This window comes from Phyllostomus hastatus, unplaced genomic scaffold (genome assembly GCF_019186645.2).
Source record: "Phyllostomus hastatus isolate PE091 unplaced genomic scaffold, TTU_PhHast_1.1 phas_contig_58, whole genome shotgun sequence".
NCBI classification, from domain to species: domain Eukaryota; kingdom Metazoa; phylum Chordata; class Mammalia; order Chiroptera; family Phyllostomidae; genus Phyllostomus; species Phyllostomus hastatus.
Genome location: NW_025333916.1, coordinates 55,410,479 through 55,436,796, shown reverse-complemented (window position 1 = coordinate 55,436,796; position 26,318 = coordinate 55,410,479). Strand labels below are relative to the sequence as shown.

Below are 26,318 nucleotides of genomic sequence, written 5' to 3'. Positions count from 1 at the left end.
GGTGAGGTCTAGTAGTCACTCCATCAACTCCCTTCACGGACATTGCAGAACAAACCAACAACAAACAAAAAAATGAAAAACAGTCTTCCCCAAAACAAACTAAAAGCAAAACAAAGAAAAAAAATACAAGACATAAACAACAATAACGACAACAAACCGCCCCAAAACCCTGAACGTGTGTCCGTCTTTACTGCCCCGTGTGATGTGTGCTTGTCATGACCCCGTCTCCCTGGAGTCTGTGGCGGCGTCCACGGCTGCAGAACTCGGGACGACTGGTGGATGGACTGGGGTTGGGCCGTCTCTGCGCGCACGGAGGGGCTGTTCCCCGTTCATTGCTCGCATGGGCCAGTGACCGCAGCGGGCAACAGGTTTGCCTTCCACCCAGGGGGGCGGCTGGGTGTGGCGGCAAGGGGACCACGCTCTTGATGACCAACAGTCAAAATCCCGGGCTCCTGGTGTATCCCCCCCCCTTGAGCACTTTTCAGAAAAAATGAAATGAAATGGTCTTCGTGGCATGTTGTGGCTTTCTTCACTTCCTGTGGACACGGTGGGCCGTGCGCGGTCTCACTTGGCGCATCGTGAGACCATTTCTCCCCAACTTTCTCCCTCACAGCTTTTGTCTGAGACGCTTCCGGCGTGCGCTTGCTAGCCTGGAGTGATGACTTATAACTTCTCTTTTCACTTTCAAAAGTGACCCAGGGTGGACACGAAGTAGACAGTCACCGTGCTATTAGCAAGGTTGGGCGCCTGAGAACGGGACAGTCCCTAGTGCAGAGGAAGGCCCGTGGCTCTGGGGAGGCTGCCGGTAGACTCCCGAGCATCAGATCTGGAGTGGGAAACGTGGACGAGTTACTCTAAGCCTCAGTTTCATCATCTGCTGCAAACACACGAGAAGGGGAACAAGGCCTACCACCTCCCGGGATTATGGTGAGGGCGCAGGGAGACCAGCGAGCCCTTCTGGGCCTCCTCCCCTTTCTTCCTCGCTCCTTTCTTGCCTTCCCCTTCCCTTCGCCTCCACCTTTCCCCCCACCCTGTTCGTGCTCTTTTCTGCTTTGCGAACTTTCTGAAAGAATGGAATCACTTGGGTCACCTGAAGCAGATCGCTCCTGCCTGGCGCTGACAGTGGGGAGGAGGGAGGACAGCACCGTCTCAGGGTCCTGCAGGTTGTGGGGAGAGTTACATTGGTTTGTCTTTTTCGTGCTGTGAGGGGCAGTAGGTGCTCGCGTGGTTCCAGGCCTGGGTGTCTCACAGTTCACTGGTTTTGGTAGAAGCTGGACATGGTGACGTACGCTTCTTCTTGATTTGATCCCAAGGAAGTGAGGAGGGGCTGTCCCTGGCCAGCTGGGTTCAATGCCATGATTTCCGATGGGAAAGGAAATGGAGGGAGCAGGGTGACCTTTGGAGGTCCAGATCCCAGCAGCAGGTCCTGGTACACAGGAGGCCCGTTCTTGCCCGCTTCCCTGCAGTCTGGGGACCTGGAGGAGGGGAGCACAGGGGTGCCACACGCACTGACATTCCCAGCCAGGCACCCGAGGGGTGCTTCTTCTATGCAGGTTTTGGGGGTGATGACTACGTGCTCGGGTGGCCAGTGGGGGCTCTGCACACCCACTCCGAGCCTCTGCCTCTCAGGCTCCTCTTGTTGCGGAGGAAGTGTATCCTGCAGAAAGCCTTCCACTTCGTCTCTAGCCTGAATGCCGTCCACCTTATGAATCTGGCAGTCCAGGAAGCTCTCGGGATTGAAACTCACATTCAGGTTCTGCACCAGAAAAGAGAGAAGGCATGAGGAGTGCACCACTGAGTGTTCTGTTCAGGAGGAGATCCGAGGGACTCGTGAAGGGGGCTCACCGGGGAATGTCAGGGATGAGTCCTGAGGTTTTAGCAGCCTCATTGCTTTGGGAGGTGCTCTCGCACCTCAGGGTCTGAAATAACCACGGGAGGTGCCCTCCTGCCCTGGGGAGGCCCGGGAAATTCTGAAACTTGTATCTCATTTTAGTCTCCTACCTCTAATAGCTGCCGCTGGACTCTTATGAGGGACCCTGTTCGGGAATGCAAAAAAAAACAACCCCAAACCCAGAACCTGAGGTTCAACTATTCCTTCTCATCCAATATCCTTCTTGGCTATTAGGATGCCTTCAACTCACCTTTTTTGGTTTCTTGCACAGTTGCTCCAAAGTCTTTTTATGGTCCGGGAGGTTGGGCCATACAATGGGCTTAATTCTGAAATAAGGGGACATGGATGGATGAAAAGGATGGCAGAGGCAGAAGGCTCAATAGGTATTTCCACCTGTCCCGAGCCAGGAATCAGAAGACTGCATTTCTAGTCTTGGCTCTGCCACAGCTATGTGGACCACCTTGGGCAAGTGACTTGCTTTATCTGGGCCCCAGTGTGTCCTATCAATCCAAGGAGGAGCTGGACCAGAGATTGTTTTCAGTGACCTGCTCTGTGAACAAGACACAGCGATGGTGCCCCTCTGGGAAAGAACCCCGGGAAAAAGGAACAATGAGGCATGGCCACGAAGCGGTTTGGTATAGTTATGAAGCTACAGTTGGACTTGCTCATCTCTTCCCGATATATATATATACACACACACACACACACACACACACACACGCATATATATATGGGTATATATATATGACTCACTATATATATATATATATATATATATATATATATATATATATATATATATAGTCATCTTATTCCTTCTCTTTACTGACAGTAACTCCTTCTCTCTCGCTTTTGTAGAAGTGAGGACTATTTTCTAAATTACCCAGAGAAATGGTTTAAGATGGGGCTTTTCACATTAGAGTATTCGAGGTTCTTGAGGCACGTGGCCCTGTGCTGGGGGCATCTCCTACAGCATTAACAGCTTGATGGGTAGGTAGCTACAGCATCATGTTAGGATGAAAGAAACATGGCCTTATCCCAGGTGGAATGCAAAAGTCCCATGGGTTGTGTGCTACAGGTCAGGACTTCAAATATATTCCGCGTTTTCCGGGGGTGCCCCTTGCTGCCCAGGCCTTCTGGGGGCATGGCTCCTACTCCTTCAGGAGGAAAAGCTGGGGGGAGAGCATTCCCCTGATATCCAGTTTATGTAGCTCTCCTCTTCGGAAACTAACTATGGAAATTCACAGGTGCCTGAGGATGAGGAGGGTGTGGGCACTGTAATTCCTCAAATGCCTTGCTCCCCCTGGTAGCTTTCTCATCAATAAATATGGTTAGAACTCTGACTATCTGTTATAGCCACCCTTTTGATGAAAGAAATTCACCTTTTTTTCCACAACACACAGGCCAAGATGACCATCAGAGCCACAGAGAAGAAACTCAGAATGCTGATGATTAGTAGGATAGGGTCCATCTTTCCTGGAATGCAAGGATAGTCCGAGGTTAACAGTCTTAAACGAAGTGTGCTGCGGAAGAGACTTCAGGATGATCTGAGTTTGCTTAGGAACTCAGGTTCATTCACTATGTCTTGGAGACGGCTCTTCAGTGAACAGGATGATCTCATGGCTTTGTGGGGGAATTTTGGCTAAAGCGGCACTGACTTAGGGGACCAGGTCCAGAACATCTGTCATTTGGAATGTAAAAGCGACCTAGCAGTTAGATCCCAGCACTCCCTCCCCGACTACCATCACCAGGAGAGAGAAGCCAAGGTCGGGGCGTGAGATGAGAGAAATGTTCTCTCTGGCAGTCTCAGACATTTCTAGGGGGACGACGAGAGGTTAGTATGGCCAATCGGTCCCCTTTTTTCCCCAAATGGGAGGTGCTTCAGGTCCCCAGGGGCCTACTTGAGCCATTCCCTTTGGCTCTTCTGGGCACTCTCATTTCCTAGACCACCAGGGTGTCTTCATTATTCTGGAAAAGGGGTCATGGGAGAGCCACATCAGCCTGCCAGCCTGCCATCAACAAAGGTGTTCCCTAGGGGGGCCTCGGAGATCCCAGTGAGATTGGTAAATGGGAGGTAGTGCCTGGGGATTTGGGTCAGAATCATTAGCAGCTCCCAGGAGCACCCGGGACAGTAGAGTCCAGACAGCCTCTATCAGCTGATCAGCAACCCAGGGTCTGACTCCCAGCACTTCCTGGTTCTTCACAAAAAGGGCAGAGACGGCAGGTCTTCTGCAAAGTGTAAGAAAGCCCGCCGGGGAGCCAGCTCTCTCGCTCTCACTCACGCACTTGGACAGCCCACGTGCTCTGCACGGCCCAGAGACGGTGCCCATTCTCACCTTGGCCGCTGGTCCCTGGAGTTCGGAAGTGGAAACTTGGACTCCATTCGCTCCAGAAGCCTTTAAAATAGTCGGGACCGGGGATGGACCGGACTTTGATCTCATACATTGCATCAGGTTGCAGCTTTCTCTGTAGGAGCGTCAGCCTCGTACTGGATAAATTCACACGCTGAAGAGCAAAAAGTGCCACTACAGTTTTAGGATAAAATAAAGGGGTACTCCCAGATCCCCCAAGTCATTGAAGTTGAGCGTCTTTTGTCCTATGGACATTTGCTCCAAGCTCTCTTATATTTGTTACAAGAAGAAACTAATACGCGGAGGGGTCAACCGCAGATTTTGGGACAGAGACTATGAGCTCCTGAACGACGCTACAAATGGCCAAGGAGGGCAGTGGCCCAATGGGTCTTTATTCAGGTGGGTTGGGCTCTCCCACTCCGAGAGGATGTCAATCACTCTCCCGCCCCCACCTCTCTTCCCGCCCTTCAATCTCTTCTTTTTCCTTCTCCTTTCGCATCCCAAGAAGGGATGAAAGGGAATGGTCAGGTTAATGAGCAAGAGTCATTTTCCCCCAGAAGTCTATTTATGCATTCCTCTTTCCTTTCACTCCATTTAGCTGCCCTCACCACTTCCATTGATCAGTGTTGGCTACGACGTGGTGATGTTTTTGCCTCGATCTGCCTGTGAAAGTTGTGCTTACACAGGTTACCTTTTGAGGTCCCCAGATAAAGAGGATTGATTTAGTCTTGACTTGTATTGCTAGCCCACAGCTTAATTTAGAGACACCACAAAAACGAAAAAAAAAATATAGAGCAAGAAAGATAAAAAAACAGAGTTAGAAGAGGAATGGGTAGGCCAGAGGAGGCCCAGGTTTTGTAGAACCTGGAGCATTTACTCTTAGAGCTTCTTTCAGCAAAAGGTACATTTTGAGCATAAAATTGCTAAGGGTGCTCCCCAGGTACGTATACCTCTGGAACAATAAAATACGTAACATTACGACATTTCTATTTTATACTGTGGTACATTTATACATTTTAATGTATATGTGTAACTTATTTACTAAATATGTATATATATACACACACACACACACCTTTATACATTTTCATAATCTATAAATCTAGTTGACTCACCATCCAATCAGCTTCATCTTTTTCCTGGCGGTAGGCTATCTCATGTATTAAATTTTTTACATAATTCTTTCGCAGGTGTGATGTATTAAATGTCACCACAAAGTCATTTGCTTCCTCACGATAGACGACGTTTACATCGTAAGGAGCCTCAGGTTTAACTGGAAAGGAAAAAGAAATGAGCTCAGCCAATACAGCATTCAAGAAAATAATTATAATGTTTAAAGTTCATCTGCCCTGGAAATCACACTCTTGTTCAGAAAATTATTTCTTCTTTTTCCCAGTTGGAGCCCCGACTACATTTTCCAGCCTCTCTTGCAGCTGGGTGTGGTCTAGTGAGCAGTGTGAGCAGAAGCCTTGTGCATTACTTCCGTTCCTGGCCCACAAACCCCACAGCGTGACCCCAGGCTTGCTCCCCTTCCACCTCTTGGAGTCATATACTGGTGACAGTGGAGCCACAAGATGAAGGGGCCCAGAATGTGGCTTGGAGGACCTCCAGCCACAGGCTAGAGACACCTATTTCACCCTCAGGGGAACAATAAATAAGTTTAATGATGTTTGAGATACCATATGTTTTAGGGCTTATTTGTTTCAGCAGCAAGTGCTAATTTTATACAAAACACATGTCTTCACTTTTTGAATACTTGTTATTAGCTAGCCCCAAAACAGAGTGGTTAAGCTTTGAGTCTTCACTATTCCCACTGAGATCAGGCAACAAACTTGCACCCCATTTCGACTATAGGGAAGTTGAGGGTCTGCATCCTGGCCCTGGCTGGAAACTTCCAGTGTGACCTCAGACTGTCTCCTGCTTCAACCTTGCTTGCATTTGCTGCAACCTCCTCTCTGGCCTCTTCCTTCTGCTTCCCTGCCTCCCAGGGGTGCTGTTAGGATCCCAGGCATCTTATGTGAAATGCTGTTGGAGGGAGGTAGGTATTAGTTCAGGCAGAGCAAACCCTGAGAAAGGTTTGAATTTCTAGAACAGGGGGTGTGTCAGGCTCCCTGCCACCGTGACCGTGACCGGAGCCTTCCCGGTCTTGGCCTCTTAGCTGCTCCCTCACCAAAGCCTGCGAGGTTAATTATCTAGGGAGGGAGTGGCGACTTTTCTGCCTGGCTGACCTCAGACAGAGATAGGAGGACACATAGGTTAAAATCTAACCTAAGCCTGCAGTTAACGAGAGAATCCAACTTTCACTCAGTAGGCTGAGCTGATTCTGGGCCATCTGAGCTGGACGTTAAGATTGGCTTGTGTGGTGGAGTTTGGCCCACATGTTGCCATCAGCTTCTCATAGTGGTGAGTGCCCGAGTTTCTCCTGCATTGCTCCAGAGGTCCTACAGAAGAGGAAGTGGCTTGTTCTTTGCCCTTGGATGTCTCGTGAAAGGGGACGCTGATTCCTTGGATACACCAGATAGAGAGGATGCTCTCAAGGGAAGCAGCAGGACAGGGATGGGTGCGGACAAACAGGCCGACAGGGAATACTGTCAACCCTTTCCCACCGGCCACGCCACGTCTCGCCCTTCCTTCAAGGGAATAATTAAGAATCACATTCTCCACAGAACCTCTGGCACTGAGTTTCTTGTTCCATCCCCATCTCCCAAGGGAGATAAAGGAAGCCTTAAGGGAAGACCAGAATAATACTGATTATATACCTACTAAGGGCCCAGTGCTTTACTTACGCCATCTGCCATCCACACTCATTTACGGCCACTCTGCTGATGAGGAAACTGAGCCTCAGAGAAGGTGGTTAGTTTTTATTCAGCTCCCTGTGGGATGGTTTGAGAGGACTTAAATTCAATTCTGTCTGCTCTGAGGCTCACTCTTCTTTGTGCAGCTTTTGTTTCTGGGCCCCGTTAGCTCCCACTGGCCTGTTCACCCATAAGTGTGCCTCTAGCTGAAATGTTGTCTCCGAGCCCATTGAAAAAGATGCTCATTCCTCAAGCAACATTTAAGCACGTTCACTTACTCGTGCACAACCCGGACAAGTATATAAATTTACCCTGCCAAGAAAAGGGGGCAGGCGGGGAGCTTTCCCTCTAGGTCTATGAAGACGGGGAAGGAATGAGGAGGCATGCGGCTGCCGGGGAGCGCTGGCTCTGAGGTTCCACCAGGAGCATCCTGTTGGAATGTAATTAAATGTCAGTCCTATTAGTGAAAAGTCACAGTAGGAATCAGAAGATGCTACCATGAGACACACCTCCGCCACTTCTTATTCTCTTTGCACAGGGTGCTTTCCAAACCCCGAGGTGCTCCAATGAGCCCCCTTTACAGGGGCCTGTGCTACCTACCGCCTGCGTGCATACCCTGTATCTCCTCCATGCCCCTCAAACGAGGCTGTCAGGTATATGGTCTGCAGGGGCTACAGAATGTGGACCTGTAGAAGCCCTGGGCATGTGAGATCTGGGGGTTTGGATGGGGCAGGGCACCCCCCCAGAGCTATGGGTGTGTCATGCATGTTCATGCACTCGCTCTATGAAATGCTTGCAGGCCTTCTGCGGGGGCAGGGCTCTGGAAGAAGGGGTCTCCTTGAAGCTCCAGGACCCTGTTAGAGGAGTGAGCATATCTGCCTGCTCTGCCTGCTCTGCCTGCTTTCACAGTGAATGTCGCTTTGCTGTGTGAATAGTAAACTATTAGGCAGAGTGCTCTTGGGTAGTGAATACCCAGAACACCCTTCCCTAGCAGCCTGATCTCCACACGAGCTAACCCAGCGAGCGTGTGTCTCGTACACGGAGACACCCTGTGATGGTCGTCTCCACCCAGCACTCTCACTCCTGTGCTGTCCATGTCTCTTTCCCACCAGCTCTGCTTTTTCACAAGATAATTATTCACACATGGAACTTCTGCTTTTACTCTGTTTTACCATTTGGTGAAACAAAGCTGAGACTAGATTCCACGTTTCTCTTTGCTGTCTCTGATGAGTATTGCTCTTACATTTAATTTTGTTGTTTGAGGGTAAAGGTGGTGGTGGGGGGGAGGAGTTTGAGAATTTGGAGAGACAGAGACACAGTATTCAAACCCAGCGAAAGAATTTATATGTTCAAACACTTTGAACAGTGTTTCACAACAGAATATGTTGTTTCACATATTCTACCTATGAAATCTCCATAGGTAGAATACATACAAATACTTAGTATTCCATTGCACTGATATATCATAATTGGCTTAGACTTTCTTCTATAGCAGGTTATCTCAGGTTTTGAAAAAGGACTTTATTTACATCAGGGTCATAAATCTGTTAAGTAATCAAAGAAATTTTTGTGTCTAAATTCCCAATTTTTCGAATTGTTTTGATTTACTTGCCTGGTAACCAAATGGTAAATTGGTCATTAATATTGACCTAGAAGCTGCTACTTGAGTGGATCTACTGATTTGTACTATTTTTGCATATGGATATTATATAGAGCCAAAGAAAATATGCAAATGTGTTTGGTAACTCAATTTATAATTTTATGTAAAATATAATTATCATTTTTAGCAAAGTATAATACATGCTTCTAGGCCAGCTCAGACTTGGCATCGATCCTCAATGACAGGTCTTTTAGGAAGGCGTGATGGTGACTTCATGTATCAACATGGCAACCGTTTGTCTGGGCAAACATGAGCCTAAAGATATCTCTTAAAAATACACAGCCAACTTTAAAACAGTAGACTTTGAGTAAAACAGATTACCCTCCAGAATGTGGTGGGCTTCATCTCGCCTGATGAAAGACTTAAAAGCAAGGGCTGAGATTCCCTGAAGAAGAGGCAACTCTGTCTCAAGAATGCAACATGGAAACCCTGCTTGGGTTTCCGCACTGCCTGGTCTGCCCCGTGGAATTGGGACTCAAGACTACAGTCTCTACTCGACCTCAACCTTCACTGTACAGATTTCATATCTGCCAGCCCCACAGTCATGTGAGCCAGTGTGTGTGTGCAGTGTGTGTACACACCCACTGTACACACACACACACGCACACACACACACCTCCATATATCCCTTACTGTCTGCTCTGGGGAACTCTAATACAGAAGGCATGTTGACTGTTTGAAATAACTTGATTATTTAGCTAAACATACTCAGAATATAGTACACATAGGGTGAGAAGACTGCAGGAAACTCAGGTGAAGGTAAGGTGAGGAAGGAAAGGACATGGGTAAGGGGATGACAGGAGACCCACTTAGACACTTCATATAGATGACCTCTTCTATCAGTCAGTAGGTGCCAATCACCCTCATTCTGAGTGTGGAAATCCAGAGAACTCCCACAGTAAGAATTAATGGCATGAGCTTAAAATGTTCCATTTCTTTTAAAAATGATTTGACCCATAAGTACAGAGAACAGACTGACAGCTGTCAGAGGGGAGGGAGGTTGGGGTGCCGGGTGAAAAAGGTGAAAAGGTTAAGTGCTGCAAATTGGTAGTTTCAGAATAGCCACAGAGATGCGGTTTGTAGTGTGGGGAATGCAGTCAATAATGTCAAGATTAGTGGGTGTGGGGTCAGGTGGGTGCTTGGGACAGCAAGGGGACCACTCCACAGAGTGTGTGGTTTTCTGGCTACTTTTCTGTAAATCTGAAACTGTTGTAGGATGGTATTGAATGTAAACTGTGGTTGAAAAATAAAATACATTAAAAAATAAGAATTATTTGTATTAGAGAATTTGATGTCCTTTATTGCAAACGACTTTCATGATTTATCCACTCATGAAATACTGATAATCCAGACACTATCAATATCTTAAGACATCTGAAAAATGGTAACCATCCCCCCCCAATCTTCTTACCTATATTGACTATCTTCATTTTCCTGCAGGTTAAGATCTTTCCTCTAAGCTTCACACAGATTTTGCTGTCTCCAATCAATAAGAATTTACTTGTCTGGATGAAATATATCTCTTGCAGTTTACGAAGATTCAGGCAACTTACATCCACAAGGGACCCACTGAAAGAAAAAATGGGGTCTGTCTTAATACAAGCAGGAGTTTCTGTACACAGGGCTATGGCATCATGGTACACTTCAGTTGTGTGACTTCAACTCTGTCCATAGGTAACTGAGTGGATAGATGAGGGTGAAAGAGAGAGAAACAATTAAAATAATGTAGCTTTTTGCTGCCATTACTATCAGTGATGATTTACTCAAGCGTTAGATGCAATTGAACCTAAAGTAGTCAAAACATATTCATAAAAGTAATGGAAAATTCCTGTGTAATAAATGATCGTTGAAAAACAAATCCTTTGCTTAGGCGAGAAAGTACTTTCATTTTATGACGTCCTACAGGAATAAATGAAAGGAATAAAGCCTATAAAGACAGGTCTTAAAAAATTCTTAAGACCAATAAGTCTTAAGGGAAATGATGACATAGTCTAAAGGATTATATACATACAACCATATATACTTAATGGGTAATTTAGGGATTTTCATAGGTAATTTTGACTGTGGTCTACTTTTAACTCATCCGCAGATTTTAAAACCAACCCTTCCAGCCGTGCTCCCTACTTAACATGCAATAGCAATGCTCGGGGGATTGAGTTTTGTCGCTTCTGTAACTTTCTGTTCCCAATGAAGATCAGGCTTCCAGAAAACGGAGGAAGGGGGAATGTTTCCTACCATGCAACTAGCATCAAAAGCTCTAAATTGTACTCTTTCAAAAACTTCCTATTAAAAAAAAGTATAAGGGTTAGTTCCAGGAGTGATTCCAGTAATGGCCGAGTGACGTATATCACACTAATCTAATAGAAACTACTATAAACTTTGGACAATATATTTTTGAAAATCCTACTTAAAAGCATTGGAGAGTGACCAAAAGCAGGCAGAAACTAGAAGGAATTTCATCCTTTTAAAAAGGTTGGATAAGATCTATGTTTCTTTTTTTTTTCCTTTTCTTTTTCTGGTTTTTTTTTTTTGCCCGATGGCACTCCTTGAGGCACATTGTGTTAGGAATCTACAATATAACAAAGAGCCCCGGTTTTGTCTTAAGGAATCAGAAGGAAGAATTTTGGGGGACATGTCTAGAAATGAGAAAAATAGAGAAATGGAAATGCCAAGTCAGCATGTAAACCCACTCGTTATTGTATGTCCCCTTAATTATGCCTGTGTGGAGGAGACTATACAGTAGTCATCAGGCTTTAGAGAGAATTAAGCATAGATTTTAGACACTGCCTCAAAAGAAGAAGTTGGATTGATCTAGGCAAGTTAACGAACAGAGCTAAAATGAACATTCGCCAGAGTACAACAGAACCCACACCCTCATTATCAAGAGGGTTTTTCCTACATTAAAAAGTTATTACAATTAACCAGGAAAAGAAAAATAGCAGTTGATAGAAACTGATCCTAAGATGATTCAGATCTTGGAACTAGAAGAAAAGAGACTTTAAAGCAGCTTTTATAAACACGTTTAAGGGCTAAATATAAAACAATGTCATGATTATTACACAGATGTTTAATATTAATGGAGAAGTCGAAACAATAAAAGAAAACCAGATGAAAATATAACAGGCACATATCTAAAAATTTTAAAAAGGCACTGAATGTATGGGGTAGGCTTAAACAGCAGATTGAAGGAGGCAGAAAAAAGGGTCAGTGAACATGAAGACAGACCAAGAGACATTACTGAGTGTGAACTAAAAGAGAAAGTGTTGGTGGCCTGTAAGGATGAATACAGGGTCCGGCAGAAGTGACACCTGTGTGAGTGTGGTGGGCAGGGTGATAATATGGGTGTAATGATTTACAGTTTTAATTGGAGCATTTCACCTAAAATGTCATATGGTGTGTTTGAGTATGGCATTATTGTGTTACAGAATTACATGCTGATGATTTTGTAATAAAAGATTTTGTAATTAAAAAAGGGCATGATTGGTGCCAGACCCTGTATATAGAGTTCCAGAACAAAAAGAGAGAAAGAATTTGGCTAAAAAATATTTAAAGAAATAATGTCTCCAAATTTTCCAAATGTGGCAAAAAGTTATCAACTTTTGGGTTTAAGAACTCAGCAAATACAAGCAGGCCAAAAAAAAAAAGCAGCACAGCATTAAAGCCAAGCACACTGTAGTCAAAGGGCCGAAGAACAAAGACAAATAGAAAATCTTGAAAGCATCTGGAGAAAAATACCACTTTCCACCAGAAACCATGAGAACCAGAAGACAGTGGAATAATATCTTTAAATCTCTAAAAGAGAAAACTTAAGATGTGTACCTTAAATTCTTGTATGCACATAATATTCTTCAATAATGAAGGCAAAGTAGAGATAGTTCCAGATGAATAAAAATTGAAGTAATTTGTTTTAGGAAGTTCTTTAGACCAAAGGGAAATGACACTAGATGAAATTTCAGATATACAGGAAGGAATTAGGGGTACCAGAAATAGCACTTTGGTAAATATAAAAGACAATATGTATTTCCTCTGAAGTTCTTTAAAGATAACTTACTAATTAAAGCAAATATTATGACATTATTGTGGCATTTATAAAGTATGTAGAAGTGAAATATGTGGCAATAATAGTGCAAAGCATAGGACATGATAAGTGGAACTATATTGTTGAGAATTTCTTATATTTTACATGAAATAGTACAATATTAGTTCTAAAGAAACTCTGACACAGTAAAGGTGAATATTGCAATCCTTAGAGTAATCACTAAAGAGAGATATTGCCCAAAAGTGAAAATGAGGAAGAAACTGGATATCTTAATAGTTCCATTTCTGTCAAAGAAATTAAATTTATTATTAATAAACTTTCCTACAAAGAAAACTGTACCTCACATGGTTGTATACTTGTAAGTTTTGTCAAATATATAAGAAATAGTATCAATCCTATACAAAGGTTTCCTGAAAATAGAGAAGAAATGGACCCTCTTTAACTTAATTTATGAAGTTAGCTCAACCCTAGTACCAAAGCTGGCAAAAAATATTACAGAAAAGAAATTTACAGATAAACGTCCCCCAAGAATGTATATGTAAAAATTCCTTAGGAACATATTAACACACTCATGTTAATACTTAATTCAAAAGTAGGATATACCCCAGAACATCAAGTTAGGTTCAGCAATCAAAGATCAATCAATATAATTCAAATTCACAGAATAAAGGATATAAACAATCTGGTCATCTCAAGTGATGCAGATTCAGTATTTGACAAAATTCAACATCCATTTATGATAAAAACTCTCAGCAGATACTTAATAGGAGTACATTTCCCTAACCTAGTAAAGGGAATTTACAAAAAGTCTGTAGTTTATATACTTAATGGTGAAATTGTGAATATTTTCACCTAAGATAAGGACAAGGCAGGAATACCTCACCATTTATATTCAACAGTGTGCTGGACAGTCTAGCCAGCCCTAGGCAGCAGAAATGAAAAAAAGGCACCTGGATGGGAAAGGAAGAGCAACATGTTTGTTTACATGGAAAATCATATTCTCCAATACAATTTCACTAAATAATGAGGTGAATTCATCAAGGTCATTGTACAAAAGTGAGTTAAATTTGTATAGGCTAGTATCAAGCAATTAGGAAAATAACAAAAAATAACAGCTCAATGTGTGCAATAGAAACATAAAATGCATAGAAATAAAATGAATAAGGGATGCTTAAGGTTTTTGCAATGGAAATTATAAAACATTCCTGAGAGCTATTAAAGAGAATCTAAGTAAACGGAGAGCTACGTTTGTGAATTAGCAAATCCAATAATGAAAAGATGGAAAAATTCCCCCAATTGGCATATAACATATTAATCCAAATCTCAGTAAGATTTTAAAAAATGACAAGCTGATTCTGAAATTTATGTGGAAATTCAAAGAATAGCCAAAACAATGCTGAAAAAGTAGAACAAATATGACTCACACTGCTTGATTTCAAATGTACGATAAAGCTGTGATAATCAGGAAAGTTTAGTGCTGACACAAGGATAGATACATTGGTGAATAGAAAGCATACAGTGTTTGGAAGTAGATTCACACATGTAAGGTTAATTGATTTTAAATACTGGTACCCAATCAACTCAATGGGACAGAGAAAACCTTTGCAGCAAATTACCCTAGAACAATGGAGCAAATGTATGGAAGATATAAATCCTAATCTTACTCAAAATTAATTAGATATGGATTGTGGATCTACATATAAAGTTTAGAACTATAAAATATTTAGAAAAAACAGGGGGCAATGTCTTCCTAACTGTGGCAATAAAAAAGATAGTAATGACACAAATGAAATATAAAAGAGAAAAACAGAGATTATATTGGACTTCATCAAAAATGGAAATCTCCTGCTTATTAAAATACACCCTTACAAAAATGGAAGGCAAGTTACAGACTGAAAGAAAATAACATTGATGCATATAGCTGACGCACAAGTTGCATCCAGAACATATAAAGAATTTACACCCATCAATAAGAAAAGGACAAATAACTCAATAAAAAAGACAAGAAATCTGCCCCCCAAAAGATGTACAAATGACCATGAAGTATGTGAAAAGATGGTCAACATTGTTTGTTATTTGAGAAATGTAAATGCAAATAACTGGATACTATTTCAAAGCCAAATGTTAGCAATGAATGGAGTGTGGGCAGTACAGTGAGGGCAGGAGGTAGAATGGTACCACCACTGTGGAAACCTGGTGGGCAGTTTCTTATAACGTGAAGTACACGCCTACCACACCACACAGCAATTCCACTCTGGTTTTCACTGCAGAGAAACATGAATGTGTATGGACAAACTGATTTGTACAAAAATGTTAATAACAACTTAAAAATAATCATCTCCAAGTACATAAATCTCAAATGTCCATCAAGAGGAGAAAGGATTAAGACTTGCGATGCATTCATACAGTGGAATTAATACCCAGCGATTGAAAAGATGAGTTATGAGACATGCGTCGACATGGATAACCTCAAACACATTGTGTGTGGAGGAAGTGAGTCAGAAAAGAGTGAACAGTGTGTTATTCCATTTGTAAGAACTATCCGAAAGTGGCAAAACCAAAAAGTGATAGGATTCAGAACTGTGATTGCTCTCTTGGGGGGGTGGGGGCAGGTGAGGGGGGACTAGAAGGGGACCTGGCCCCCGCCCCCAGGAGGAGAGAAACGTTCTGTATCTTGACCGAGGCAAAGGCTACTGTGTGTCAGATTTGTTTCTCAGAACTCACTTACGTTCTGCATTTCACCATAAGTAAATGCTACTCCCGAAATGAATTATCATCAAAAAAGGAATAAACCAAATAAATTAATAAAGCGCATAAAAATTAAAGCAGTAATGCAAAGTATGTCTGCTCATTGTAAACATAACTCAACAATGCAGAATAAAGTAAAATTGCTCATTTCTCTGCCTTCCTTGACCCTTCATTTAATTTCCCTCTCCTGTAATAACCATGGTTACCAGTTTGTTTTCCCTACATGCTCTTTAAACTCTGCCAAACAGCCCTGAAAAGAGGCACAGCATAGATGGATCAAATTGGAAGTGGGGATTGTGGCAAAAAAAAGCAGCCTGGTGTAAGTTTGTTTACGTAAAAAGAATCCTTCTCGTTAATAAGATACTTTTTTTTTTAAATCATAGGGAACAGGCCTCTTACTACCTCCAATCCAGAATGCATTTTGTTTCTTTTTGGTGAGTTGGACATGTGTGGCTTCTCTCTGCACGTGCTCGAGTGAGCCCGCGCTCCATCGCTGCTGGACTCTGTGGCTTGAGGTGAGGTGGGCGTGGGGCTGCAATGTGCGGAGAACACCTCAACCTTAGGAGCAGGGTCACTCACCTTCGAGCTGCTGTGGTCTTCGAGTGACTGGTTAAGCTCCTTATTTTACTAATCGGCTAAATATATTTACTCTTTGTGGGACATTCCTTAAAATTATCTTCCCCCCAAATGCAGCTTTTTAGTTAACTGCTGTCTTTTAGGGGCATGCAGCTGTTCTGGTTTTGAATGTGTGTGTGTGCACGTGTGTGTACGTGTGTTTGTTGGAGGTTCTCCAGGGTGTGTTGTTTTGGGGCTACCTGGGTTTTTCCACTGGGAGCAGAGTACAAGCCAGAGGCATCCCAGGACACACTCCTTGGGCGGAGTGCCAGACGGGAAGTTTTGAAGCCAGTGACATTGTCGTGATTTGATGAATGAGGATAGAAGGGACGAATGGGGGCAGAATCCCACTTCTGAATTTTAGGTAAACATGCGATGTGGAGGACTGAGAAGGATGATGGCTTTTAATTCAGTCCTGAGTGTGAAACAGACTGGCGAGTAAAGAAGGCGTGCAACACGCGGCGATGGGTCCTGAACACGGGACAAGTTCCTGGCACTGTTGGAGGTCTGAGAAGAATCCAAAATGGTAATTTCAGTTCATTTCTACTTTTGGAGGGATGAGATTAATGAGCCGCAAAAACTAATGATCACCATTTGGCTGGCTCGTGAGCCTGGGCAACCTTTTAAGGGCTCTGAATTCCAGGAGCTGCTTCATAGGGTGGGGGAGGGGAGTGGGCGGAGCCTTGGCAGGAAACTCAGGTAAAACTGTGGCTGGAAGGGGAGTCCTTGCTTCGTGCCACTGACCCCAGGGGCCCAAGTGACCGCTTTAGGTCACTTGGACCCCAGGGGCCCAAGTGACCGCTTTAGGTCACTGGAGGAGACTTATCAAGCCCCCCGGAGTAGTTTGACTCAATTCAGTCCAAGTGGTTTCAAACCACTTAATTAAATGACAGCAATTTACTTGGTGGCTACCCATGTGTGTGGCTAGGGTTAGGGATGTTCTGGGGTCGCTCAGTCTAACACAATAGCCGCTACCCCACGTGCCTATGGAACACTGGAAACAGGGCTAGTCCAAATCGAGATGTGACCTTAGTATGAAATACACAGCGGGCTTTGAAGGATTAGTATGTGAAAGAGTGTAACATATCTCATTAATATTTTTGTTCATATTGATTGCATGTTGATAATATTTTGAATATATTAGGTTACATAAAATATATTATTGAAATTAATTTCACCTATTTTTTTCCTGTGGGAAATGTGGCTACTAGAACATTTAAAATTTCACACCTGGCTCCCACAGTTGTGAGTTGCATTGCACTTCTGTTGAACAGAACCATTCCAGGGAATTAAAGGACAGGTGTCTGAGTGGTTATATAGGCTAACAAATGTGACCCTGTGGGACTGTCCTTGGGGGGCAGCAACCCTAAACCGCTCAACACAAATCTCCTTGTTCTTTCTTTTTTCTTTTTATGCCAGGACTGTATTCATTATACAAAGCTGCAGTTAAATGTGCGTGATCGTTCTGTCCCTTGTTCTGAAAATGGGGAGAGACTGCCGGGATCACGCCCCACCTGCCCCTGCCTAAGTTTCCTACAGTCGTGTACAGGTCAGTGTGATGATGATGTTTACCTGGAAGAATGAAAAGCAAAAGTACACTGTAGCTTTCATTCCTTATTTGGCCCTGACAGACAGAGTCTATCTCAAACATATGGAACAACCATGAACGCCCGTGTTGTGTCCTGAAGGGAGGACCACGGTGACAGCCTGTGACCGACGGCGCTGGTGGAGCGCAGAGCGAGAGGGAGACGGGGCGGGGCGCAGCCGTGACGCTGCCGGTAATTGTGGAAACCAAAATGCGGCAGGTCTGCAGTGGTACCTGCAGGCGGCACGTGGGAGCACGGGGGTGCCCCCAAGAGTGTGGAAATGAGGGAAATATGATGGCCTTCTGAGAGCCGACTAGAAACGTTATGCAGACACCTGGAATGCAGGGTCCTGAATGCAAGCCCCCCGTGCAGGTGATATGAAGTGAGCCCAGCGTCAGGACTGCCACTTCGGTCCCCGCCTGTCGAGGCAGCCAGAGTTCCATTCCTCTGCTTTTTGCTGGATGAGCCCAGCATCACAAAACCTGATTTTTTAAACAGATACCTAGACAGGTAAAGGCTGGCAACTCATTCTAAAAATGTAACCACTTTGAGATCTGAACCAAATAACTCTAGTCTTAAAATCAACAGACAAATTTCCTCTGTTTGCTTCTGTATTTACTGAACCACCTTTTGATCACATTTTTTCTGTTACTGAAAGTTTATTTTTTTCCATTACCATTAGTCCCCGCAACACTCACCGCACTGCTGCCCACGTCCGCCAGTCCTTTTTCTCCGTTGCTTAGTCCCTGCGCCCCTCACCCCCCCGCCCCCTTTGCTGTCGCCTGCTCTCCATCCGTGCACCTGTGTCTGCTTTGTTTATTAGTTCGGTTTGTTCATTAGATTCCACGTACGAGTGAAATCATACAGCACTTGTCTTTCTCTGACCGGCTCATTTCACTCAGCATAGTGTTCTCCGGGTCCACCCATATACGGTCACAAAAGGTAAAATTTTAACGGAAAGGTAAACTTTTTAATGCAAATCTGACCATTAAAGAATTAAGCACCATTTGTAGACACTGCCCATGTGTTAGACACCCGTGCTTCTTTCCACCCCGATGCAAGACAGTGTTATGATCAGATTGCTGACGTGACCCCCTGGGTCGCAGCCTTGGTGCCTGTTTCCAGCACCTCTGCATTGCCGCTCTGCGTCCCTGACAGCTGGTGAGTTCTGGTAAATGGAATATTCCCAGGTCTCCCAGTAAGAGTGGATTTACACTGATACGGAACCTCCTGGCCCTCTCTGTCCCCCCCTCCCCGCAACCCCGCTCTGAGCCCAGGGTGAATATTTGGGTCTCTACGGTAGTCGTGTCAGTCCGTGTGAATCAGCCAGGTGGGATGCTGGGAATCCAGCTCTGTGATTTTGGACAATTCAATTCATCTCTGAGAGATGGGCCTGCACGTTGAATACTAAACCACTAGGTTTCCAAGCCTGGGAGACTGACGGCCAGATCAGGCAGGTGACAAGTTCGTGTAGAAAAACGCCCCAGGCGAGGCCTCTGGGAAGCAGCACGGGGTTTCTAGCAACAATCCTACCTTTGCGGTGACTTTAGCAGAAAGCACAATTTCCAGTTTCTTCTTTACACATTATGTAAATGGGAGAGAAAGCTCTGCAAAGCAAGTTTCAGTGTGGAATAGAAACTCAACCTAACCAGCAAATCCAGCACTCTGTTTAAGTGCGTTTAATTTGAGATGTGTTGCTCTCTCTGAACCGAGGAGTTCCGCTACTCCCTCCGCAAGCTGTACATACGTTTACGAAAATAACACTATAACCTACTAAGGAGCTCATACTTATTGTTTCATACCGAAAACACGTCTTAAGGTACTTCCTTTCCAATGGAAATACCTGAATCCAATTGAGAAACCCAAATGGAAGCTATGGACAGATTAAAATATGGCAGGAAATAGGAAGGAACATGCTGAAGGAAGTGGGCGAGGAAGTGGTCAGATGCTGTGAGAGTGAGAGTGGACAGAAAGGTCAGCCTCGGACTCCTGGAGAGAAACCGCAGTGATCACCGAAGGCCACCGGTCGGTGGGCTGGACGGCCCAAAGCCAAACCTCTGCCCACAAAAATGAGCACAGAGTTTGAACGAGTTGTTTGGCTGTTTGCAATGTAGTCCAGTTGCAGCATAGATTCTGGATATTGTGGGTTCCTGCTCTCTCAACATATTTTATTCCTGGAAAGTGTGCTATAGATGTGAACTGACAGAGGCCGACAGAGGAAACACTATGGTATTCCAGTCCAAGACCGTGCTGACCCAGTGACTACAGCAGGGGTCAGCGCTGGAGGAGAGGCCGGAAGCTCAATTAGTGTAAAACTGGGAACACAGGGCTCGCCTAGGCCATGTGTCTCGGGGGACGTCTGAGTGTCTATGGAGTTTAAGAAGCTTTTTTTGGTTTTACTACTGGTGGATCTTGACCCACTTTCTTTACTAAGAAACCATAGTAACTAAAATTAGGGTAATCTGATAGGAATTTGGAGATAACCACAAGTCAGAATTTCATGTTAGAGTATTTTTTTTTAAGTCATAAGAAATAGTTACCTTCAACAGCGAGAGGGGATTCGTGGAGGAGGGAGAAGATAAAGCTGTCTGAGCATTTCCCCACCTTTTCAAGGCAGAGACTTTCTCCTTCTCTTGGCCTTTTCTCCAAGGCCTCCTGAGACCAAGAGCCGGTTTGTTTTTGTGGGTTTGTGGAAGATGGATACTGGGAGTATCATCTAAAGTCAAATTGTGTCAAGAAGGTGGACATTTGGTCTCTATTCATAGATTTTTGACTTAATGCCTCTTTTCCACTGCGTATTACATACTGGATGAGCTTTCTCATTAAATTACTACAGCATTAAATTGTTTAGTCCTCACAACCTCCCTGTGAGGTACTATATCTCCTTTAACAGGCAAAGAAACCGGCATAAGTAAGTTACGTAACTAGCGCTGGGTTAAAGAGCTGCTAAGTGTCGGTGTGGAGATTACACACCAGGCAACTCTGCTCCAGATGCAACTTGAAGACACGAGACTGTCTCATGGCAGGCTAGGAGATTTTTCTAAGGAGTGTCTTAGGCAAACAAGGATTCCAATTCTGCTACAAATTTGGGAGGTATATGGGATCTCCGTGATCCATACCATCATTTGACTGTAGCCCCCGGACCTGAAAGATGAACCCAAGAGGACTCCTTTGCGCGAGTCTTCTGGTGAAGAACAGGAGTTCCCGAAAGCTCGTGGAATGCACTGGGTTGTAATAATATTTGATAATTAGCCCCCACAGTCCTCCCTTTGCCACTAACGCTGCCCGGCGTGCAAAAAGAAAGGCAGAGAGCTCCTCGGCACCCATGCGCCCCACCGTTTCTCACCATATCTCCAGCTCCAGACTGGTGCTGTTGATGTCCGGGTCGTTGAAAGCACAGTGGAGCAAGTGCTGGAATCCGCTCACTTCCAGCTGACTGTAGCAGGAGAAGGAGTAGTCGTCCAGCTCTGCGTCCTCCAGGTCTCCTGTGGGGGGCGGGGACAGTCCTGCCGCGGTTAGCGAGGCAAGGGAGTGCCTGCTTTTTTTCCTTTTTTTTTTTAGAGATAAAGGACACTTCATTTCTCATAATAATAATACTTAAAGTACCAACTTTTAGGGGGGAAGGTGCCCGCTTTTGAAATCTGCAGTCACTTTAGTGAAGTGGCAGCCTTTGGTGCTGGAATGAAGAAGTGACTGTAGTGTATTTCAAGAAGGAAAGCCCAGGGGTAGAAATGAGAAAGTCTTCAAAATTAACCACCCCCCCACCCCCCGCTGAAAGAAAAACCCCCAAGCCAAAACAAAACCTGATGAGCACATATTTTTCTAGTAGCAAAAAAAATTCACAGCCCTGGCTGGTGTAGCTCAGTGGATTGAGCGCAGGCTGCGAACCAAAGCGTTGCAGGTTCGATTCCCAGTCAGGGCACATGCCTGGGTTGCAGGCCACGGCCTCCAGCAACCGCACATTGATGTTTCTCTCTCTCTCTCTGTCTCCCTCTCTTCCATCTCTAAAAATTAAAAAAAAATTCATCGCAATTAAGAAGTAACTCCCAGATACTTCTATTGTTGGTTTAGTGCTTCAGAGACCCAGAATGAAGCACTAGCCACAGTCTTTCCTCTATTTAAATGGTGATTTCTTCTGTGAGCTTGCACGTTTCAAGTAATAAGACACTTTATCTCCATTATTCACATGTTACCTAATCTAGCCCTTGACTTGATTATAAATCTTTCCCCTCTCAGTTAGATTTTATTTATTTATTTTTGGAGATTTTATTTATTTATTTTTGGAGAGAGGAGAAGGAAGGGAGGAGGAGAGGGAGAGGAACATCGATGTGCGAGAGAAACACTGATCAGTTGCCTCTCGTAGCGCCTTGTCTGGGACTGAACCTGAAACCCAGGCATGTGCCCCAAGCAGGAATCGAACCAGCGACCTTTTGCTCTGCAAGACAATGCTCAACCAACTGAGCCACTCTGGTTAGGGCTCAAGTATTTTTTTTGAATGAAGGCAGGTGATAGAATTCTTACAATCAGAAGTTTACTTTTTTGAGGGGTAGCCTTCCCTTGCCTAAGTAGGAGTCCCAACTAAAAGCACCCTTGATTCTTTCTATTGTGTGGATATTTATTTAAGGTAGTTTGTCTTAAGCTACTAACTGAGGCAAACGTGGTTAGAAAAAAATTAGATCTGACAGGACTTAAATCTTGTGGAGCTTCCTGCAAATCTTATAGACAATGCTTCTGTGTTTATTGATCTTCTATAGCTACTGTTTCTCGTAGATATGAGCAAATTCTGGAAGTACGTGGGGAACCATAAACTTTATGTAGTCATTTTTGGAAATACTGTCACAGGTAGTATTTAATTTGTTAAGTTGGGGTGAAGCCCTTAAATTTGAATAGACATTTTGTATGTATATTTCACAATATTAAAAGAGAAAAACCTGTCAGTAAGTATACTCATACTGGAACATGAGCAAACCCGTAGTAACCAAAGGCATTCTGAGTGCTCGAGTGTGAGCTTATGATTGCTTGTGGGCCCATTGGTACTGGAAATTAGATGCTTCTAGGACTTTAAATCAGAATCTATAAAATATACTAAAATTAAGCCCCAGTTGAGTGTTCCAGAGGCCAAGAGATGTACACACAGCAGCCCCTTTATTTAAATAATCCAGTCGGTCTGTGGGGAGGTTGGCAAAGTCAGCTTGAGGGGACCAGCCAGCTGGGCGACAGGTCAGTTCAGTCAAAGCAGCAAACTTGGGAAGGCCCCAGCTGGACAAGGTCTGTGGGCACGGCTCTTCCTGAACATTCCTAGAAGCCGTCCGGCTCACGGGTTTGCTCCCAGCAAAGGCTCCTTATATCATTTCAGCAGGGGACGGTCCTCCTCCTGATGACAGTTTTAAGTAACGCGGCAGCCTCCCCTTTAGGTTCCCAGAGCATGCTCATTTGTAATCTTGCAGACGTGAATCTCGGTTCCTGAGAGCTGGCGCCTGTCTCAGCGGACAGGCTCTGGACAGTTTCAACCTGACCTCACATACAAGTCTCACAGTGTCTCGATGGTTTCCCTTCTCTGGACTTCCACCCATCCTATGCAACAGAACATGCAATACTATTCGGATTCAGACATCTGTGGATCAACTCGGTCTCCAAAATATTTTAACGTATAAAATAAGCCAGAGGGAGAACAGGGTACAGGATGCTAGGCATTGGCAGAACAGAGCATGCCCATCATCCCCAGCCACTGAGACTGACAAAGTGAGTTTGCTGAATATTCTCATGCCATATACAGAGCATTGGTCATATAATTAAAGTGCCTAGATCTTGAGATGTAGCTCATCGACTCATCAGCAGGTATTTCTGGGCAAAGTTGCCTTGTAACCAACAAAAATTCCCCTCAACAACTTGCACAACTGCATGTCATTTTACAAAGGGAATGCTACACCTGATCTAAGCTGACAATTCTTAGGTAAGAGTAATACACAGAGTGGTTAAGGCCCCCAACACCAGAGCTGGACAGATGTGGGTTCAAATCCTGGCTATTCTGCTTTGTAGCTGTGGTCCTCTGTCAGATTACTCACTCCTTCTAAGCCTCAGGGTTCTGATACATAAATTCATGTTATTATGAGGAGCGACTACAAAGACTTAGCCTAGAACACAGTAAAACCTCAACAAGGGTTATCTGTGACTATTATCATACTCATTTTTGAGCAATAAACAATGAAAAGGTAAAACAAGAATTCAAATTCTGAGAATATGAACATGAAAACTTTGGGGCTCCTTTGAAAAAGAGTTCTCTGCTGAAGGTGCTATTACTTGGGCTTTGAAACTACATAGAGCTTTTGAACAACGGTGAGTTAACCTATGATTTTTAGATGCTCATTACCTAAGCATATTTTTCACAAAAATTTAATTCTCTTGGAATGTGCAGTATATATAGACAAGGTAGTGTGGTTTTGAAGTCTACCTGCTGAAAAGAAGTAGTGGATTAAAAGTGTAAGTGGTTTCGATTTTTAAAAAGTAGCTACTTCTTCTCTTGATCACCCTTGTGGTTCTCGGAGAACTAACTTATCTTTCGACAAACAGCAGCTGATTAGTTTTTACACCAAACTGGGAAGTGGCTCGACGTCATCATGGGGATGGGTGGTTACAGACCTCCTCAAAAAAAATGTCTGAAATTTAAGGAGCTGAGTGAAAACTCAGCTTGCATTACAATTCTTATTTCTCTTAAAAATCGTGTGGTCACTAGGGAGAAACAGAGGGAATGAATACATTATCCTCCAAAGAGTAAGATTTGTGTGTGGCCTGCCAAGCCTCTCCGTGCCACACGCAAGGCAGTGTTCACTGTGGAATAATCACCGTCCTCCACACAGTGACTCACACCCGGTCACGCTGTGAAAAATGTCAACCCCCTGACAATTCCTGTAATAAAAGCATTCTAGGGATTTCCATCCTTAGTAGTTATATGACTTGAAAATCTAAGCTGAGTCATTAGGCTGCTGCTGTGTTTGATATCTTTGACAGGAGAATAGGTTTTAACTCTTAAAGTGGAAAAGCTTCATTTTCACGAACAAGCTGGTGGTCCACCTTCCCAGGCAGCCCCCACCCCCCACTTTCTGCTGCTGCTGCTGCTGCTGCTGCTGCTGCGCGTTTGTGTTTAGTTTTATTGTAATTACAACAATTTACTGAGTAGGCAGCATCTGCTTCTAGTACTAAGTTCTTCAAGGATCTCGCAGAGAACTATTATATGATAGTAAATTTATTAATATGAAGACACTTAAATATGTTTCAATGAGACAACTCATTGAGACCTCTTTCTAGGCTTGGTTATTAGGAATTTCACAGAAATCTATAGAAACTTAAGTATTTGGAAGACATTTTCAAATAGGTATTGAACATCCACTGTGTCCTATACACTCTTTAGGTGCTGGGGATGTAGCAAGGGTAGGTGCAGACAAAGCTGTTATTTCTAGACATTATTTTATCATGAAAGTTATGTGTTTGGAACCTCTGGAAAAGCTAAGCAAAACCAAATTGAGCTTCATTTCTTAGCAAGGTCTAACCAGCAAGCTCAGAGGTTGCATCTGAATGGGTGTTCCTTTGGTAAGATCGGAGAAATTAACCAGCATTAAGATCCACATTTGGAGAGACAAATGCCTTTCTCTTGAAAATTCCAAGAGTTTATAAACCACCCCCAGCCCCCTGTCCTGGTGGTTAGAACATACACAGTGAGAGAACAGTGGCAAGTTCTCCGTTCCAACCCAATGCCCGGCTCAGGTCTACTCGGGATCTGAGCAACCTGAAGCGTGTTCTCAAGGTAATCTGAAATCCTAAAGAAAAGTTAGAAATGACTCACCATTCTGTGCATAGCCACTTTCTCCAGAAACGACTTGAAGTAAATAGAAGAGAATACTGAAAGCTGTACTGAGAATTGCCATTCTGAGAGAGACAAACAGAGAAAAGCAGGCGTGTGAGCCTGTGTGTAGGAATGAATGAGACAGAGAAAGCGCGTGAGATTGAGTAAGAGAGACTTAAAGCTACAGCTATAGGGCTTTATACTTACTTAACCACAGACAGGGGGGAAGTATAAACATGGCAAAAAAGAAGGCATGTACCAGAAACAGGAAGCCAGAGTAAAAATATTGCTGTTCTAAGCAGAGGTAGAAGAAATGAAGAGATAGAGCATTTGAAATGATTGTCTTACTCTGGTATTTCTCCTGGAAGCCCCAAACTGACTGTGCTTATCGGAAAGGAAGGTGGTGGATTCCAATGTAGACTCATACCACTTTAGACTAGAGTGTGAATTGGGCCCGCGTTAAAAAAACCATGGGACAAAAATCTAAACTTACAAAGCCAATCATCTGATTGTCAGGGATAAGTTTAGCTCTAAAGAAAGATTGTGCACTTAATGAGGTGATTTATTGTAGGTATATGTTAAATGGTCCACCTGCAATCTCTGAACATAAAGAATTTCACAAGAAGAGCAATTTTTCTGTTTTGTTCTCTGTGTAGCCCTACTAGTTACTTATACTTCACCTATTAGAGTTATTTGTTTAATTTAGGAGTTAACACACTGTGGCCGAGGGGCCAAATTTGGCCTACTGTCTGTTTTGTAAATAAAACTTTATTGAAACACGGCTGCTTTTGTG

At 43.8% G+C, this 26,318-nt stretch overlaps 1 protein-coding gene across 1 annotated transcript; it reads right to left on the bottom strand.

The window, feature by feature from the left end:
* Positions 1 to 1,055: 1,055 nt before the first annotated feature.
* On the bottom strand, positions 1,056 to 25,678 carry IL7R (interleukin 7 receptor). The gene is made up of 8 exons (XM_045848329.1): positions 25,526 to 25,678; positions 21,032 to 21,170; positions 10,109 to 10,266; positions 5,358 to 5,515; positions 4,228 to 4,396; positions 3,274 to 3,367; positions 2,142 to 2,217; positions 1,056 to 1,756 (listed from the first exon to the last, which is right to left on the bottom strand). The coding sequence occupies exons 1-8, from the start codon at positions 25,605 to 25,607 to the stop codon at positions 1,253 to 1,255; spliced, it is 1,380 nt and encodes a 459-aa protein (XP_045704285.1). The 5' UTR covers positions 25,608 to 25,678; the 3' UTR covers positions 1,056 to 1,252.
* Positions 25,679 to 26,318: the final 640 nt, after the last annotated feature.